This window comes from Cynoglossus semilaevis, chromosome 14, assembly GCF_000523025.1.
Source record: "Cynoglossus semilaevis isolate Cse_v1.0 chromosome 14, Cse_v1.0, whole genome shotgun sequence".
Classification (NCBI taxonomy): domain Eukaryota; kingdom Metazoa; phylum Chordata; class Actinopteri; order Pleuronectiformes; family Cynoglossidae; genus Cynoglossus; species Cynoglossus semilaevis.
The window spans coordinates 4,040,687-4,057,531 of record NC_024320.1 but is presented as its reverse complement, the minus strand read 5'-3'; the positions used below and the strand labels follow the sequence as shown (position 1 = coordinate 4,057,531).

Sequence of the window (16,845 nt, the reverse complement as noted above, 5' to 3'; positions counted from 1 at the left end):
ACATGTGGTCAAATAAAGAAAATATAGACAAACAAACAATAGTTAACACAAAGACCAAAAATTAAACTAAAAATATTAGCAAAAAGAATTAGCCAAACTGAGTAACAAAGTTCTAAAACATGGCTGGAGGATATCAATATATTACTAAACACAATAGTACATAGTGGCCTCTGATAATAAAGTTGCCTAAGTGACATGAAGTGATTTCTTAGAAAGAGTATGATCAATATTCAAAGAATTGAACAGTCTTTCCTCACCTACAGCCACCAGCAGCTCCTCCAGGTCTCCTGACATCTCACCCTCGATGCTCTCCTGCAGAGTCTTCTTACTGATGTTCTTGTATTCAATCAGAGCTGGAACAAAACATTTGAATGCACCAAGAGCTGAAAGTTAGCTTACGTAAACTGCTTAAGGTTGGTGGGTACATAGAGTAAGTCCAGAAGGAGCTAACAGAGCAAGTTAGCACCAAGGCTAAAAAATAGATTATATACAGCTTAAGGTTTTAGAGTGAATAGCAAAGTTAGCCCAGAAGGTTTTTAACACATAAATGCAGTTTTAAGGCTAAACATTTGCTGAAGTTAATAACTACATTTTTTTGAAGCAATAACATGAATGGGCTTAAAGTTAGCTCCAAAGTCAAAAGCTAGCTGAACTAGCAGAGTAGTTTACTGTACAGCTAAATATTCTTAATGGGGTTTCCTAGTTTAGCATGGAATATTTTAAAATTTTTATTAACTATTGAACAGTCCATGTTACTAGAGAGACTCAGGGAAACTGTATCTAGTACAGTTGCTGTAGGAGATACTGTAGAGTGATAGATTTGCATTGTATGTTTATCTACTGACATTTGCATTAGACTCATTAGAATTTGTATCTCACTCTGTCGTAGCTGAGGAATGCTCCTGTGGCACAGGATGTCAATGAACTTGTCCTCGTCCGTGCCCCACTTCTTCTCCCCTGCCTCATACAATGCCTGGGTGAGATGATAAGATTCAGTCAAAAGCTAAACACCGACCAAAGTCAAATTAAGGTTTCGGTGTGCTGGAGAGCCTGTACCTTGGCATCTGCTCTGGCTTTGGCCGTGTCCACATTAGTGCTCTCATCTCTCTTCCCCTGTTAAGAAATACAGGAAATACATGCTGAAAATGTAATGTGGCCATAGAATTTTAACAACAAAGTTTAAACTTAAGTTTGCTTTGGGTTCCAGATTTGACGCTGTACAACAGCTTCTCCTGGGCTTCGTACCTTTTTAATTCAAAGTTATGTGTCATCCGAGTAGATCTAATCTAGGACAAATTTCTACAAAGCATTTCAAGCTTTCTTGTTGGGTTATCATACACGTTGTTAAATACAAGTTACATGTGGGATTTTTATTTTAACAATAAAAACTACCAGCAGTGAACTATTTTAGGTGATGTAAAATTATGGATAAGAAATTACCAGAGGTCACCAGTAGTTTTGCAAAATACCTGGAAGGTTTAAAAAAAGAAAGTAACTAAAACTAACTCAAACTATATAAAATTTAATCAAAACATAGAGCTTGAAAGCTAGCGCTAAGAAATAATAAAAAAGTACTTTAATACTAAAGCTAAAAGGCAATTTAAAAATAAAAGAAATAAATAATGTAACTATAAGCTGAAAGCTATATAAATATATATATAAATCACAAAGGAGCTAAAGGTTATTCAATATTGATAAATGCTAATGCTAATGATGAATGCTAATCCAAAAAAGTGAACACTAATGTAAGCTATTACGATATAACAATAAAGGGTTTTGGAAATGATAGTTAATTATTTTTATTTAGCATTAACCCTAGCCAAAGCATTTATTTATTTGTACGCTAGGGTTTATGAACAACTGACATAGCTGCTAAAGCAAAGGTATTAGCAAAAATAGCTAAATGTTATATATAGAAACAGCTGAAGGCTAGCAATAACTGTCAAAGTATACTACAGATGATTAAATGCAATTCAGAAATATCAAAATATTTATCTGAATTGCTCAAACCAAAGCTGTACTTGCATTAAAATAGTTCTCAAAATAGTAGCTCAAAATATTAGTTAGCATTAAAAAAAACTATTTTAATAAAAAAAAAATTAATTTGGCTCTTCAGAGTCAATATTGTGCTAAAACAGGAGAATGTACAAGAACAAAGCGAAGACAGTGTGACAAAATTCCTAGAAATGTACCTCAGCCAGGATTAGCAGTGCTTTGCCATAATCTCCAGACACCTCTGACTGCAGGTCCTTAATCATTGATTGTCCAGTTTCTTCAACATACCAGCAAAAAAGGAAGGAAGGAAAGTGAACTCCTTGTCATTGTGACACAGCACACCACTGCAACAACCAAATGTGACCTCTGCTTTTAACCCATCACCAAAGTGAACAGTGGGCAGCTTTAAGCACCCTGAGAGCAGTGTGTGGGGACGGTGCCATGATCAGAGCACCTCAGTGGTAACTTGGCAGCTGGTGGACTCAAACCTGAAACCTTCCAGACCCAAGTCCACGTCCTTAACCACTAAGCCACCAAAAACCACTAAAAACACACATACAGCAGCATGGACATTTACACCAAAAACCACTAAAAACACACATACAACAGCATGGACTTTATTTCACAACAACAAATTCTAACTGTAAAATTCCAACATTATCACACACCTGCGAGATAGGCTTCAGACATGGCCTTTATCTGCCTGTTGGACCTGGAGGAGAAGATCTCAGTCAGTATGGTCTCAGTGGTGCCAGCGCCCTGTAACAGGAGAATAATTACACAGAAAATAATAAGCAATTTTAAATGCTCAAAATTAGCTGAAGCATTCGACCTAAGGTTAATGAGATCACAAAGTTAGTTAAATCTAGTGTAAAGTTGGCTGAAATAAACAGATGTTTGAGAAAAGCTAACGGATAGCTGAAAAGTCTTGGAAAATGGAGATTCAGGAGCTTCAGTACTCCAACCAGGTTTCTATTTGAGTTTGCTTCAAATGTGATGTTTGACAACGGACAATGGCATTGTGATCAAACTGTTGGAGGGATGTCTCCTAGCACGACCTCTCACTCTCACCTTAATGGCACTGATGACTTCTCTACAGTCAAAGACGTCAGGCGGTGTAACCAATGCTACCAGCAGATCCTCAAAGTCTCCGTGAGTGTCTCCCTCCAGGTCGTCCACTAGTTTCTGATGGAGAAAATGTGACGTTAAACAAATAAAACTCTCACCTCACACCAAAAATACATTTTAAAATTACTAATAGATGAACATCCTCCCACCCTTCCTGTGCTCTTCTCATAAGCTTTAGCAATTAGCTGACGCTGTGCATTGCTTCTTTGGATCAACACGTCAATCAGTGTTTTTTCAGTCGTACCTAGGACACAAAAGTCAACATTTAGAAAAGAAATTTGAACTGTATTCTCTGACTTTTTTCAAATTAAATACATATTTATCTACTCAAACTCAAACTCAGAACAGCCTTTTTTCATGCAGATATTTCTAAATGTGTCCATCTCTCACATGCTACATATTTAAAGGCTACGTAGAAGTAAATGCTAGTGATAACTTAAGTTAGTCAGGACATATATTTTGTAAAATGTATTTTACATTATTCAGTGATAACGCAAAATGGCTAGGTGCCGTTTAGCTAGAAAGAAACTCTTTAAACAGCTTGTTCAAAATGTAGTGGAAAAAAAAGAGAATATATGCACCGGAAATGATCTAAAAGCCAGAGATTAAATTTCCTCTTACCGATCCCTTCGATGGCCTTCCTCAGAGCGGCTACATCATCTTCTATTGTAAAGTTTGCCTTATCCTTCACTGTACCTCTTGCACTTGACTGAAAAAACACATTATAATAAACTGTTATATTTGTCTGTGTACACCACCCCAGTGGTAAACACTTGTAAATCATCAATATTAACCAATAATAACTGATGTAGTAAAACTGGTCTGGTCCAGTTCTGGGTCATACAAGTTGTTTGATTTGGCTTGCCATAGCTCAAATGTCCACATTCAATATCCGGAATATGGGCCACAAACATGGGCCAGACTGAAAAGTAGGCGTTGTTTTAGTTTTGGCTGAAATGTGGCCCACAGCCTGTACACAATATATGGTACATTTAAGCTCTTTAAGCCATCTGCATAGTTTGGCCAAATGAATCATTGTTACCAGGATCATGGGTTTCAACAGGTGAAGAGTGTGTCCATCTTACTGTGACTGTAAGTGAAGAAGGGGAGTCTAAGAGAAGGTCCAAGTCATCCTACAATGAAAAAAAACCCCATCTTTACTCGTTAATAACTGTGCTTTCATTAGTTTTTAGAATAATTATAATGCTAATTTGGTCAAAAATCACACCATACTCACCCACACAGACATTGTTGGTATGTGGAAAAAAACCTCTAGAGTCTAACAGAGAAAATAAAGAAGTATTAATATTTTTTAATCACACTCTTAGTGTGATATTTGTACCATATTTTTACAAATTCACTCCCGCCTTTAATTTTCTAGGCCCTGGTGATTTTCAGGCAACGTCATCCCCTGTACTATCACTACAATTGCTTTAGACTTCTTTTGGATGTAAAACAAAAACATTGATTCCTCTTCGTTTCACATCTTTATCCCTAAATAACATTTTTTCCACAATTAAAGTCGGTATTGAGGAATAAGCCTGGAAGATTTCGTTTTATTACAGTGTAATAAAAAACATTTCCTCTATTAGGAGACCGTGGAGAAACCAACTCATCCATAAAAACTAATGGAAAACTAACGTGTGGTTGAAGCCACAACAGTAGCGAAAGTGAGAAAATATAGGTATTTATATGTCGTCTTACCTAAACGAGCCGAAAGGATTGATGTCAATGAAGAATTTTCACAGTTTTTTCGCCGCACCTCTCTGTGAAGTTGACGTCGACGCCCACGAAGAGGAAGAGGAGGAGTGGGAGGTGACTCACTGATTAACTCCTCCTCAATTGTACACAGCAACTATCGCCACATAATTGTGTAACTGCGTTACTGTCTCCGTTTTTGAACAGTTCATGGCCATGGCCGCACAAAGATATCATTAAAGACAATGCTCTTACTTGGGGGTGCTGTGGTAGTGGTGAAGGGGTGAACTACAACTATATAAATTGGGTTACAAATGTACTGCAAAATTCAACAGAATGTATTAATTGGCGGGCTAAAAGTAGATTAGAAAAGTAAATACACGTCTACAACGATGAGTGTAAAGTCATGTTTGTTTCAGGGGTGGGAGAAATAAAACTCTGATTGTTTAAGATGTGATTATTTTCTTAAGGTCATCATGGTCTTTATCCTCTTGTTTTATCAAAGTTTGTCCACCGACCCTTGTGTTTAATATCACATAATAAAACCTGCGTTTAACTATTAAAGTTAATTAACTAATAAATGTTTGTATTCATAACCATATATCCTAAACTTTTATCAACAGACCTATCAAGTTACCCTGTGGTTTACTTTTTGTTGTTTATTTAGCAAAATACTGTGGTTTTTGGTGAATTTAGTAATAATTTAGTAATAATTAATAACGTTGTTAATAATGTTGTTGTTAATTTTATAATGTAGTTAATTTAGTAATTAAATTAAAAATATTTAAATTAACAACATTTAAAAAATATAAAATATATACAATAATTGTTATTTCTTTATTAATTTGTAAATTGTAATTAATATATAACAAATATATCCGCAAACGCGGAGGAGCTCGCCGTAAGACCCGCCTCCTCTCTGACGATTACGGAAGTTAGCAGCAGTGAGCGAGAATACTGAAGCAGCCACTGCCGCCGGCCAGTGAAAAGCTTGACTTTGTTTGACAGCTCGTACGCTGCGCCCTGCTGCTGATATTTTTGACGACGTGTCAGCCGCTTTAAACCCGTGGTGTGCGTCCGTTCGTCACTTGCGGGCTGGTGGTTTACTGGTGAAATAAGGACCGACATTCCCCAAAGCTACGAAACTACAGAGATAAACGCCAGTCAATGGGTAATAAAAACAGAGATTGGTTAGCGTGTAGCTAACCAGCTAAGTTTAGGGCTGTGATGGCTAACGATAGCTAGCAGCGGCTTTTGGTTAGCGCCTTAAAATTACATATAATTGAACTTGTTCTCACTCTGTACGTGTTTTGTTAGCATGTAAGCTGCTAGCTCTTGGAAGCCGTCGTAAATTGTTTTTGCCGGAACACTCGATGCCCCAGCTCTTTGCTATTGTGCTTGGATAACTGGATGTGTAACGCAGTCAGCTGAGCCGTGTTTTGTTTGGCATATGATGATCGTAAAGGGACTACATCAATGAGTGACTAACAAATGAGTTTTGGGAAATGGGGCTGGAAGGTAGCCAGATGATCTCCCCCACCACTGCAAACAGTACAGAGGTCCCGGAGATGGACAGCTGCGCCTGCTGTGGGACTTTGTGAATCTGTGAAGGCGCTGGACAAAGGACAGGAGTGTCTCTGTTCACCACAATTAAGCCCGATCAGAGGCAGGGATACAGGGTTCACTCTTCTGATGAAGCCGAAGATGATGATGAGCCTGAAGACCCTATTGATCACCAGTCTTCTTGGCTGTGTGAAGTGCCAGGAGAGCCAGAGTATGACTTCAGAGGAGATGAGTGGTATCAGGTAAAATTCAGAATATCAAGCACAAAAAATGCTATCTTTCGTTGGTGTAACAGGTGTTCCTACAAAAGATGTAATTGTTAGTAAAAATAATGGTACCAACTGTAAATGTAAAGATGAGCAGGTTTGAACATGTGTGAAAAGGTGGCTGTCCATAAAAAGTATTATTATAATCATTATTGTTGTTATTTTAATAATTACATTAGAATTAAATTAAAAACAAATATTATAAATATGAACCAATTTTGCACAGGTTTCTTTTAAATAGTACACCATTGTTGAGTAAGTCACAATGTTGCAAAAGGTTTGACCAATAAATAAGGTTGCCCTGTAAAAAAAATGCAATTTGTGCCTCATAAGTGTAAAAATAATTAATAATATCCATATGATTTCCACTATGCCTTTGTTACAAATTACTTCTTGTTTTAGTGGGGAAAAAAGTCACAACATCGACAAAGCTGTAAACTCGACATAAAATCTTTTCCATTCTTTTGATTTTGATTGAATTACAGACACCTTCAATGTGTTCTCTTGTCTGCAGGAATCAGATTGTGGAGATGTTCGATCATGCCTACGGCAGTTACATGGTAAACTTACAACATTATTTTTTTTATGGTATTGTTGTCTTAATGGAAGATGGCTCTTTGGTATTTTGAGGGGGTTGTAGCCTTTTATCACATATGAACAATCAATGTTAGTGGGTTTTGTGCAGAAAGCAGATGTGCAGGATTTGGTTGCAGCTGCTGTGTAACCCCGAAGCAACAACGAGTTGATCAGGTTAGGGCTGCAGCAACAATAGAAAAAGACAAAACGTATGCTTTAGAGCAGTGGTACCCAACCTTTTTTGGCTTGTGACCACATTCTAACATTTTAGCAGCTGTCACTTGTGCAGTCATGTAATTGCAGCTGTAAAGGAATTACAATAATAATAGGAATAATAGGAATAATAATAGGAATAATAATTTGTTGAAACAAACATTTTTATCAGTCATTTTTTAAAATCAATTACTAGACATTTCAAGCGACCCCATTTAAAATCCAGGCAACCTCAAGTAGCTTTTTGACCCAGAGTTTGAAAAACACTACCTTAGAGTGTATGAAACTAAACACAAACAGGAGAAATCAAATAGTTTAAATTGAAATATTAATTGAGGTTAAAGGTCATTCCTCATCTTGAGAGTTTCAACCCTTTGGCTATGCTTTTGTTAGTAACATGTTTTCTGTATGACGCCTCTTTTTACTGTGTTGTAGAAATATGCGTACCCAGCAGATGAGCTCATGCCTCTGAGCTGCAGGGGGAGAGTCCGCGGCCAGGAGCCTAACAGAGGAGATGTAGATGACTCCTTGGGGAAGTAGGTTTGTCATCCACTGGCGCCTAGACAGAGCTCATGAGGTTTACTGTACAACCACAGTTACAGTTTTATCAGACAAGCAAGCAGTTTGTCATCAATCCTCCCTCATCAGCTTAGAGCAAACATACAAAACAGAGACCTTTGCTGTCAGTGATGTGTGTGTATATATATGTATATATATATATATATATATACACACACACATACTATATAGTATATATATTAAATAAAAAGTAATGAGTGGCTTATTGGCTAATTTTCTAAAAAAAACAATGGAAAATGAGAACAAAGGTCAAATGCACCGGAAATATAAAACCTGGAAAATATATCGTTAGCTTCTCCCACTATTTTGAATAAATGCAGACAAAGTTAAAATCTTATGCTTATGCTCATACATGTCTGTTCTCACGTTGCACTCAACACGCAGTAACAAAGCATCCATAATATAAAATTTGAGTAAAACTGTAGAATTTGTATTATCTTTAATATAATGCTGTTACATTTACATAACATTAAAATATGTCAAACCAAACCATAAATATGTGAATATTATGGTACATCATACTGTGTAAACTGCACATGACTGGATTTTGAAGATTCACCAGTTCTTCTTTGAACAGATTTATTTTTGTTTATCATAAAAATGCAATAACCTTGAGATTGATTTCCCACTGTTTACCTTTTTTCGGAATACCTAAACCTAAATTTTAAGGGGTGTCAAACTCAATCATCCAATGGGCTGAAATTTAAAACCCAGTCTTAGTTGTGTGCCGAATAAAATCAACATTTCTAGAACAGTCTGTTACTGACGATGCTTTAACCAGAAATGAAAATTTTGAACAGACCTTTTCTACATTGAAATTTGAATTCAAAATATTTACATCAAGCAAAATAGGGATATTATCACACATAAAATGTAGGATATTTCCCAAAATAAAAATGTATTTCATGCGAAATTTCAAGTAAAATGTGTGTGTTACCATCCACGCACGTATTACACTCTCACAGAATTTGACTATTGCGTTTAACCTGTCCAGTACACATTAGTACAGATCTCAAGAAAATGATACACATATGAAGCTCTGCTGGGCCACATAAAATTAATTGATGGGCCAGATGTAGCCACATGAGCCTTAAGTTTGATACACGTGCTATAAAGTGATGGTAATTTATATCCTGGTCTTTTAATCAGAGATACATGGTTGTGCACTAGAGGGAAGGCTGTTCTACGTACAGTGCCACATTTAATGTTTTCTCTTTAATCCTGCTGTTTAGGTTTTCTCTCACATTGATTGACAGCCTTGATACACTGGTGGTGAGTTTTTGCTTTTTCTCTTATGTTCTTTTCTTTGTCTTTAATTGTTTGAATCCTGTATAATTGTAATTTGATTGTTTTTTTTATTTTGAGCAGCTCTTGAATAAGCTGGATGAGTTTGAAGACGGGGTGAAGAAGACTGTGAAGGACGTACGTCTGGACAATGACGTGGTGGTGTCTGTGTTTGAGACCAACATCAGGGTTTTGGGGTAAGATTTTACTTCAAGTGTTTTGTTGTCCTCTTGTCCTATGGATGATGAAATGTAATCTACTACATGAACAGGTTGATACTTATACTGCTGCAATATGATAATAGTATCTTGTGCCATACACACAAAGGTAATTGGTGAAACTGAGCAGTCCACGGTGCTAATTTTTCTTATGCTGTTTATGTGCCTCACTGAAGTATTTCACATTGGCTCCAGTGTTTCCAGCTGCGGTTGCAGTGTGTGAGTTATGTTGATGATTGTGGACTTGGACACTATATATCGTGACATTTTCTTTCCTCCTTCATACAACTCTCCCAGTGGGCTGTTGGGGGCCCATGTTATGGCCGACCTCCTCCGCCAGCGTGGAGACAGGATGCAGTGGTATCAGGACGAGCTCCTGCACATGGCCAAAGAGTTGGGCCATCGATTACTGCCTGCCTTTAACACCACAAGTGGCCTTCCATACCCAAAGGTATGGTGCTCATCTCCCAGAAATGACATTCTCCCAAATATTAATATTAATTAATATTAATTTTCTTTTTGTAGAGCTTAATAAGTCATTTTTGGTATTTTCCAGATAAATCTGCGCTATGGAATACAGAGTCCACTGTCACGCACAGGTACTGAGTCGGACACCTGCACGGCCTGTGCAGGAACAATGATCCTGGAGTTTGCTGCCCTCAGCAGAATGTCAGGAGATTCTGTGTTTGAGGTATGACGTCACACTGCCTAGTGTGACCTGGTGTTTTTAGTAAACGTCAAAACATCCCTGCTCTCATGAGGCACATAAAGTAATACCCTTTAAGATATTTGTAGTACTGATTAATATTTTTAAAAATTAAACTGCACCACATTCATAGTGCAGTCATTCCTTCAATGACCAAGTATAGAAGAATATCAAAGGGATTTGTTTTGGATTTGGCAGAAAAGAGAAGGAAAGAAAAAAACAATTGCATGCATAGGTGTGATGGGCATCCTGACAGTACTAATAATATTTTTCACAGAAGTAAAAAGTTTTCTAACAACAGTAGAATTTGACTCTTCGGCATCCTGACAGTACTAATAATATTTTTACAGTAGAATTTGACTCTTTTCACAGGACTATGCTAGAAAGGCTTTGGACGTCCTCTGGGAGAGGAGACAGAAGGGAAGTGACTTGGTGGGGACCGTTATCAATATCCATAATGGAGAGTGGGTCCGCAGAGGTGATGCAGTTTACTTTAGTACTACATTCGTGGACAGCTGTGAATGGGTTACTGTAGTTTCTGCTAACCTCACTGACTTTTCCTCCATATCTGCAGACAGTGGAGTCGGTGCTGGTATCGATTCATACTATGAATATTTGATGAAGGCCTACATTCTTCTAGGAGATAATGTATTTCTGGAGAGGTTTAATATTGTAAGTTTGTGTTGACTGTATGACTGTATGACTGTGTTGACTGTATTACATACATTCTCTTTATCACTTTCGCAATGCATTTTTATTGTTTGTTGTGTGGAAAATGGCACTGTTTTCACTGTTTGTTAATCTGGTGTCATGGTTTTTTTTAACACCACAGCATTACAGTGCCATCATGAAGTACATCAGTCAACCTCCCCTACTGCTCAATGTTCACATGCACAACCCCACTGTTAGTGTGCGCAGCTGGATGGACTCACTGCTGGCTTTCTTCCCCGGTTTACAGGTCAGAGTTCGATTATAATATACATGACTGTTGACTATTGTAGTCATGGTGGGCGTAGTACTCAGTGGTGGCCTGGTGGTAAAGTAAGTGGACTTGTATCTGGAGGGTTGCAGGTTTGAATCCACAAACCACCAGGTTCCACTGAGGTGCACCAACCCCCACACACTGCTCCCAAGGCACTCAGCTTAAGCTGCCCCCAGGTCACTAAGTTGATGAGTAAAGGCAGAGTTCAGATTTTTTTGTGTGCAGTAGTGTGCTGTGTCACAATGACAATGAATCTGAACTTCCAATTAAATTCAATTAATGTTACACAACATTTACAAAAACACTGGCTTCGGTTGCAACTTTCTTCATGTTATGTGTTATGTGTTAAGTCAACAAGTTCCAAGACAGAGGTTGTCATTTCTCATTAATTTACATAAATAATTGTTGGGTTTTTGTTATTGTTTTTTTTTTTCAATTTTGACTTTCTCATATATGCTGTCAAGTTGTTGAAGAGATGCTGATGAATGCTAACTGTTAATGTTATTAAGTTCCAAAGTGGTTTTATTTCTTACGCAGGTTTTCAGAGGAGATCTCAAACCTGCCATCGAGACTCATGAGATGCTTTATCAAGTCACTAAACAGCACAAGTTTCTTCCAGAGGTAATAAAAAAAAATAGATATTTTATTTTTTAATAATGTTTAAATGATATGTAAACTGATATACTGACACGCACACACATACAGTATGTGCATCTCCTATACACAGAGCTGTGCATAGGAGATGCCCTCACAATCTGTCAGATTTGGAGCAATTTTGCAAAGAAGAATGGGCAAATATTGCGACATCAAGATGTGCCAGACTCATAGACACTTACCCAAAAAGACTGAGTGCTGTAATTAAAGCCAAAGGTGCTGCAACATAGTATTAGTTTAAGGGTGTGCATACCTATGCAACAAGGTTGTTTTAGGTTTTTATTTTTCCCTCGTGAAGATTTCAGTTTGTTTTTCAATTGCCTATTACATGTTATGGATCACATTAAAAGTGGAAAAAGTTATGAAATGATTTATGCTTGTGTCTTTTCTTTACATCACAAAAACCTGGCTTTGAACAAGGGTGTGTAGACTTTTTATATCCACTGTATGTCATGGATATGTTGCTGTACATCATTATGGTTCAACTAAATGTATTACAATAAAGCCAAAATAATAGATATTGCAGACAAAAACCTGAAGTTTGATCCACTGCTGTCTGTTTCATTGGTCATTTTCTCTGCAGGCTTTCACCACAGAATTCAGAGTTCACTGGGGCCAACACCTACTGAGACCAGAGTTTGCAGAAAGCACCTACTACCTCTATAAGGTGATTGAGCTTACAGGTTTTTCCGACTAAAATGTGTCCATAACATTCTTCTAAAAGTCACCGTCTCCTAAAATACACTGAAATTTACATTCAGATACAGGGGATAAGGAAAAAGAATATGTGACGACTGAGGTGAATTCCAGTGTTAACAAATGGATTATATTGTATGTCTAATATTTCACATGAGATGATGAATTGTAGATATTGCTATTGAGAGAATTGGAATATTGAAATATGAGAGTGTGGGATGGTTGAAATGTTGAATTTTTTTGAATACTTAAACTGTTCACATTGGAATATTGTAATACCGAATAACAGAACAGTGAAATATTGCACAGGAGTTGTTTGGAAACAGATTGAGATGTGAGATGTTTTACGTTTTAATTTTCAAAATTTGCATGTGAATTATTTGAATACTGGACCTGAGCAAATTGGAATATTTGAATATTAGAAGATATTTGGAAATTTTGAATTTTGCACATGAGCTCAATTATATATTGCACATTATCAAAATTCTAAATTAGGAAGAAAAGTACATTTTGGATTACAGGAGAACTGTCCTAGGTGTACAGTACAGTACCCCACCAAATAACATCAGCATTGGTTTCACCTGCACTAACCCGACAAACATTTAAGTTGAAGACAACAAATGTGCTCTTAAATGCTGCAGGCCACTGGTGACCCCTACTACCTCAGAGTGGGACAGTCCATCGTGGAGAAGCTCAACGCCTACACCAGGGTGCCTTGTGGGTTTGCTGCTGTTCAGGACGTCCGCACCGGGGCACACGAAGACAGGTGTGGTGTCAGAGATTCAGAGATTCATCACAGTTCATCTCTGTTGAAGTGTTTCAACAGGTGCATACTTATGCAACAAGGTTGTTTTAGGTTTTTATTTTTCCCTCGTGAAGATTTCAGTTTGTTTTTCAATTGCCTATTACATGTTATGGATCACATTAAAAGTGGAAAAAGTTATGAAATGATTTATGCTTGTGTCTTTTCTTTACATCACAAAAACCTGGCTTTGAACAAGGGTGTGTAGACTTTTTATATCCACTGTATGTCATGGATATGTTGCTGTACATCATTATGGTTCAACTAAATGTATTACAATAAAGCCAAAATAATAGATATTGCAGACAAAAACCTGAAGTTTGATCCACTGCTGTCTGTTTCATTGGTCATTTTCTCTGCAGGCTTTCACCACAGAATTCAGAGTTCACTGGGGCCAACACCTACTGAGACCAGAGTTTGCAGAAAGCACCTACTACCTCTATAAGGTGATTGAGCTTACAGGTTTTTCCGACTAAAATGTGTCCATAACATTCTTCTAAAAGTCACCGTCTCCTAAAATACACTGAAATTTACATTCAGATACAGGGGATAAGGAAAAAGAATATGTGACGACTGAGGTGAATTCCAGTGTTAACAAATGGATTATATTGTATGTCTAATATTTCACATGAGATGATGAATTGTAGATATTGCTATTGAGAGAATTGGAATATTGAAATATGAGAGTGTGGGATGGTTGAAATGTTGAATTTTTTTGAATACTTAAACTGTTCACATTGGAATATTGTAATACCGAATAACAGAACAGTGAAATATTGCACAGGAGTTGTTTGGAAACAGATTGAGATGTGAAATTTGCATGTGAATTATTATTGTCAAATTGGAATATTTGAATATTAGAAGATATTTGGAAATTTTGAATTTTGCACATGAGCTCAATTATATATTGCACATTATCAAAATTCTAAATTAGGAAGAAAAGTACATTTTGGATTACAGGAGAACTGTCCTAGGTGTACAGTACAGTACCCCACCAAATAACATCAGCATTGGTTTCACCTGCACTAACCCGACAAACATTTAAGTTGAAGACAACAAATGTGCTCTTAAATGCTGCAGGCCACTGGTGACCCCTACTACCTCAGAGTGGGACAGTCCATCGTGGAGAAGCTCAACGCCTACACCAGGGTGCCTTGTGGGTTTGCTGCTGTTCAGGACGTCCGCACCGGGGCACACGAAGACAGGTGTGGTGTCAGAGATTCAGAGATTCATCACAGTTCATCTCTGTAAGACAGGTGTGGTGTCAGAGATTCAGATTCATCCCCTTCATCTCTGATGAAGTGTTTCAACAGCTTGGGTTTGTCTTTGTGTATTCACATTGATCTCTGCGTGCAGGATGGACTCCTTCTTCCTAGCAGAGATGTTTAAATACCTCTACCTGCTGTTCACGGAGAAGAGCCAGCTGCCCATTGACATTGACGACTACATCCTCACCACTGAAGCTCACCTCCTCCCCCTGTCTCTCTCCACCACCCAGTCTTCATGTCAGGGCAATGTGACAGGGAGAAACCTTGACTCAGCACTAACAGAGGTTCACAATTTTATAAATTACATAGGATTTTTATCACGCAGGAGGTACTGTGTATGTGTCAAAAGTAAAACTTACTTCAACTGTAATGACTGTGTTCCAGACGACCGATTCTGCCTCTCAAGAAGAATACTTGTTCTCACATTCCTGCCCTAGCACAGAGACGCTGTTTCCTAACAACCCTTCATTTGCAAAGTCCATCCGGGACAGTTACAAATACCTCACTGGAGTGGGACGAGCCTTCCGCCCTTTACCTGTCAGGTCAGTCCATTAGCAGGGACAAACTGAGCCTCTTATGATAATCTTTTATTTTGTAGTTTTCATCCATTTACTTTTACTCCACAGGGAAATAGAGCTTCCACTCCATGATAATGGAATGGAGCCGATGGAGTTTTTAAAAAGTATGGGCATTTCTCTGACCCAACTACCCCAGGCCACTGAAGGAAACTTTGTAAGTCCCGCGCTATTCATCTGTTTGTTTCACAACTTGAAGTTCTATTGCAACTGTAACCAAACATTTTTTAAAAATAAATGTTATATATTTTTAATTGATATATTCTGAATATAACAATAAATAATTTAATATAATGTTATCTATATATATGTGTATGTATGTTTGTATGTATGATACATCCATATATATACATTTTTTATATATACATATAATGTGTGTATGAATGTATATATATAAATATCTTTATATATGTGTGTATATGCTTATGTGTATATACAGTATGTATATGTACATATTTTTATATATAATTTTTTTTATATATATATATATATTTTTTTTTTTTAATTAAACTACCCTCAAATGTTTATGTCAATATTTTTATATATATTTTTTTTTATATTTATATATTTTTTTTTTTTTTTTTAATTAAACTACCCTCAAAACAAGGGAAATAGAATTTTTAATAATGGCAAACGCATTTCAACATATTTTTTAGTCTTTTTTTTTACTTTTTGTGGAAACATTGTTTTTATGGGTTCAGTAAAAATATTTAGTTGTATGGATGGACATTTAACTCTGTTTGCAGCTTTAAAAAACACCTAGAGTGTAAACTAATGTGTTCAATTTTTAACCACTTTCAGGAGCATAAAGGCGTGTTCCGGGTAAAACTGGTGGCGGAGGTAAGCCCCACAACAGAAGAAATAGAAGTAGTCCCTCATGCAGTCCAGCTCATTTCGCCTCCTTTTCTGGGCCGGACAGTTCTGACTGCTGGACCTGCTAAGTTTGGAATGGACATTTCCAAACAGGAACATGGGGTGAGACTCTATAACGGTACAAAGAAATAAGTAACATTTGCCTAAAGGCAAACAAGATGACCTTAGGTCAGGTGAAAAAACAACACAAATATAATCTGTAGTCTGTTTATTGTCCATTTTTTCATGACACACTGACTTCCGTTCGTTGACTTGACTTTGTTGTGTTTCTCAGGTGAAGGGCAGCATCGTGAAGGCGTCTCCCTACACTGCCTGTGTACAAATAGACAACACAGCGGACATTAAAGGCCACATCGCCTTAGCTCTTCGCGGTGACTGCATGTTTGCCACAAAGGCTCGTCAGCTGCAGGAAGCTGGAGCCATAGGAGTCATTTTCATAGGTGAAGAACTAAGAACAAGAAAACTGTCAGGACTGAACCTAAACTGAGAATTAATTCTTAACTTTTACCTTTTTCCCCCCAGACCACCGTGAAGGTAGCAATAGCGACGACACTCCTCTGTTCCAGATGGTTGGAGACGGAGAGTCCACCAACGACATCACCATAGCTCTGGTCTTTCTATTTGGCCGTGAAGGTGCGGTTCTCACGTCTGCTCTAGAGGAACATCAGAATGTGGACGTGCTGCTGCTGCCGAAGGAAAATCATCTGGGACGTGGTGAGAGCGAGAAGACAGTGGTGTTATATATAAAATAACATATAAAAACAACACT

The 16,845-nt window shown here is 37.4% G+C and overlaps 3 protein-coding genes across 3 annotated transcripts in view; 2 read left to right on the top strand and 1 right to left on the bottom strand.

Moving 5' to 3' along the window:
- The window catches only part of anxa3b (annexin A3b), a 6,177-nt gene extending 1,235 nt beyond the window's left edge, over positions 1-4,942 (bottom strand). The window contains exons 1-11 of the mRNA XM_008324533.3: positions 4,828-4,942; positions 4,361-4,402; positions 4,209-4,256; positions 3,745-3,832; positions 3,273-3,367; positions 3,067-3,180; positions 2,664-2,754; positions 2,193-2,272; positions 1,057-1,113; positions 880-973; positions 258-353 (exon numbers count right to left, since the gene is read on the bottom strand). Of these exons, the coding sequence (XP_008322755.1) occupies positions 258-353; positions 880-973; positions 1,057-1,113; positions 2,193-2,272; positions 2,664-2,754; positions 3,067-3,180; positions 3,273-3,367; positions 3,745-3,832; positions 4,209-4,256; positions 4,361-4,372 (775 nt within the window). The 5' untranslated portion in view covers positions 4,373-4,402; positions 4,828-4,942. The remainder of the gene's footprint in view (positions 1-257; positions 354-879; positions 974-1,056; positions 1,114-2,192; positions 2,273-2,663; positions 2,755-3,066; positions 3,181-3,272; positions 3,368-3,744; positions 3,833-4,208; positions 4,257-4,360; positions 4,403-4,827) is intronic.
- LOC103389163 (threonine synthase-like 2) overlaps positions 1-16,845 on the top strand; it is a 649,915-nt gene that overhangs the window by 122,643 nt on the left and 510,427 nt on the right. The gene's annotated exons all lie outside the window — the stretch shown is intronic.
- The window catches only part of LOC103389212 (ER degradation-enhancing alpha-mannosidase-like protein 3), a 14,292-nt gene continuing 3,201 nt past the window's right edge, over positions 5,755-16,845 (top strand). Inside the window, exons 1-19 of the mRNA XM_008324532.3 lie at positions 5,755-6,626; positions 7,165-7,210; positions 7,875-7,975; positions 9,251-9,290; positions 9,387-9,499; positions 9,818-9,971; positions 10,077-10,211; positions 10,599-10,704; positions 10,801-10,898; positions 11,059-11,184; positions 11,746-11,829; positions 12,446-12,529; positions 13,200-13,324; positions 14,717-14,912; positions 15,013-15,170; positions 15,255-15,360; positions 16,005-16,178; positions 16,351-16,516; positions 16,599-16,790. Of these exons, the coding sequence (XP_008322754.1) occupies positions 6,514-6,626; positions 7,165-7,210; positions 7,875-7,975; positions 9,251-9,290; positions 9,387-9,499; positions 9,818-9,971; positions 10,077-10,211; positions 10,599-10,704; positions 10,801-10,898; positions 11,059-11,184; positions 11,746-11,829; positions 12,446-12,529; positions 13,200-13,324; positions 14,717-14,912; positions 15,013-15,170; positions 15,255-15,360; positions 16,005-16,178; positions 16,351-16,516; positions 16,599-16,790 (2,317 nt within the window). The 5' untranslated portion in view covers positions 5,755-6,513. The remainder of the gene's footprint in view (positions 6,627-7,164; positions 7,211-7,874; positions 7,976-9,250; positions 9,291-9,386; positions 9,500-9,817; positions 9,972-10,076; positions 10,212-10,598; positions 10,705-10,800; positions 10,899-11,058; positions 11,185-11,745; positions 11,830-12,445; positions 12,530-13,199; positions 13,325-14,716; positions 14,913-15,012; positions 15,171-15,254; positions 15,361-16,004; positions 16,179-16,350; positions 16,517-16,598; positions 16,791-16,845) is intronic.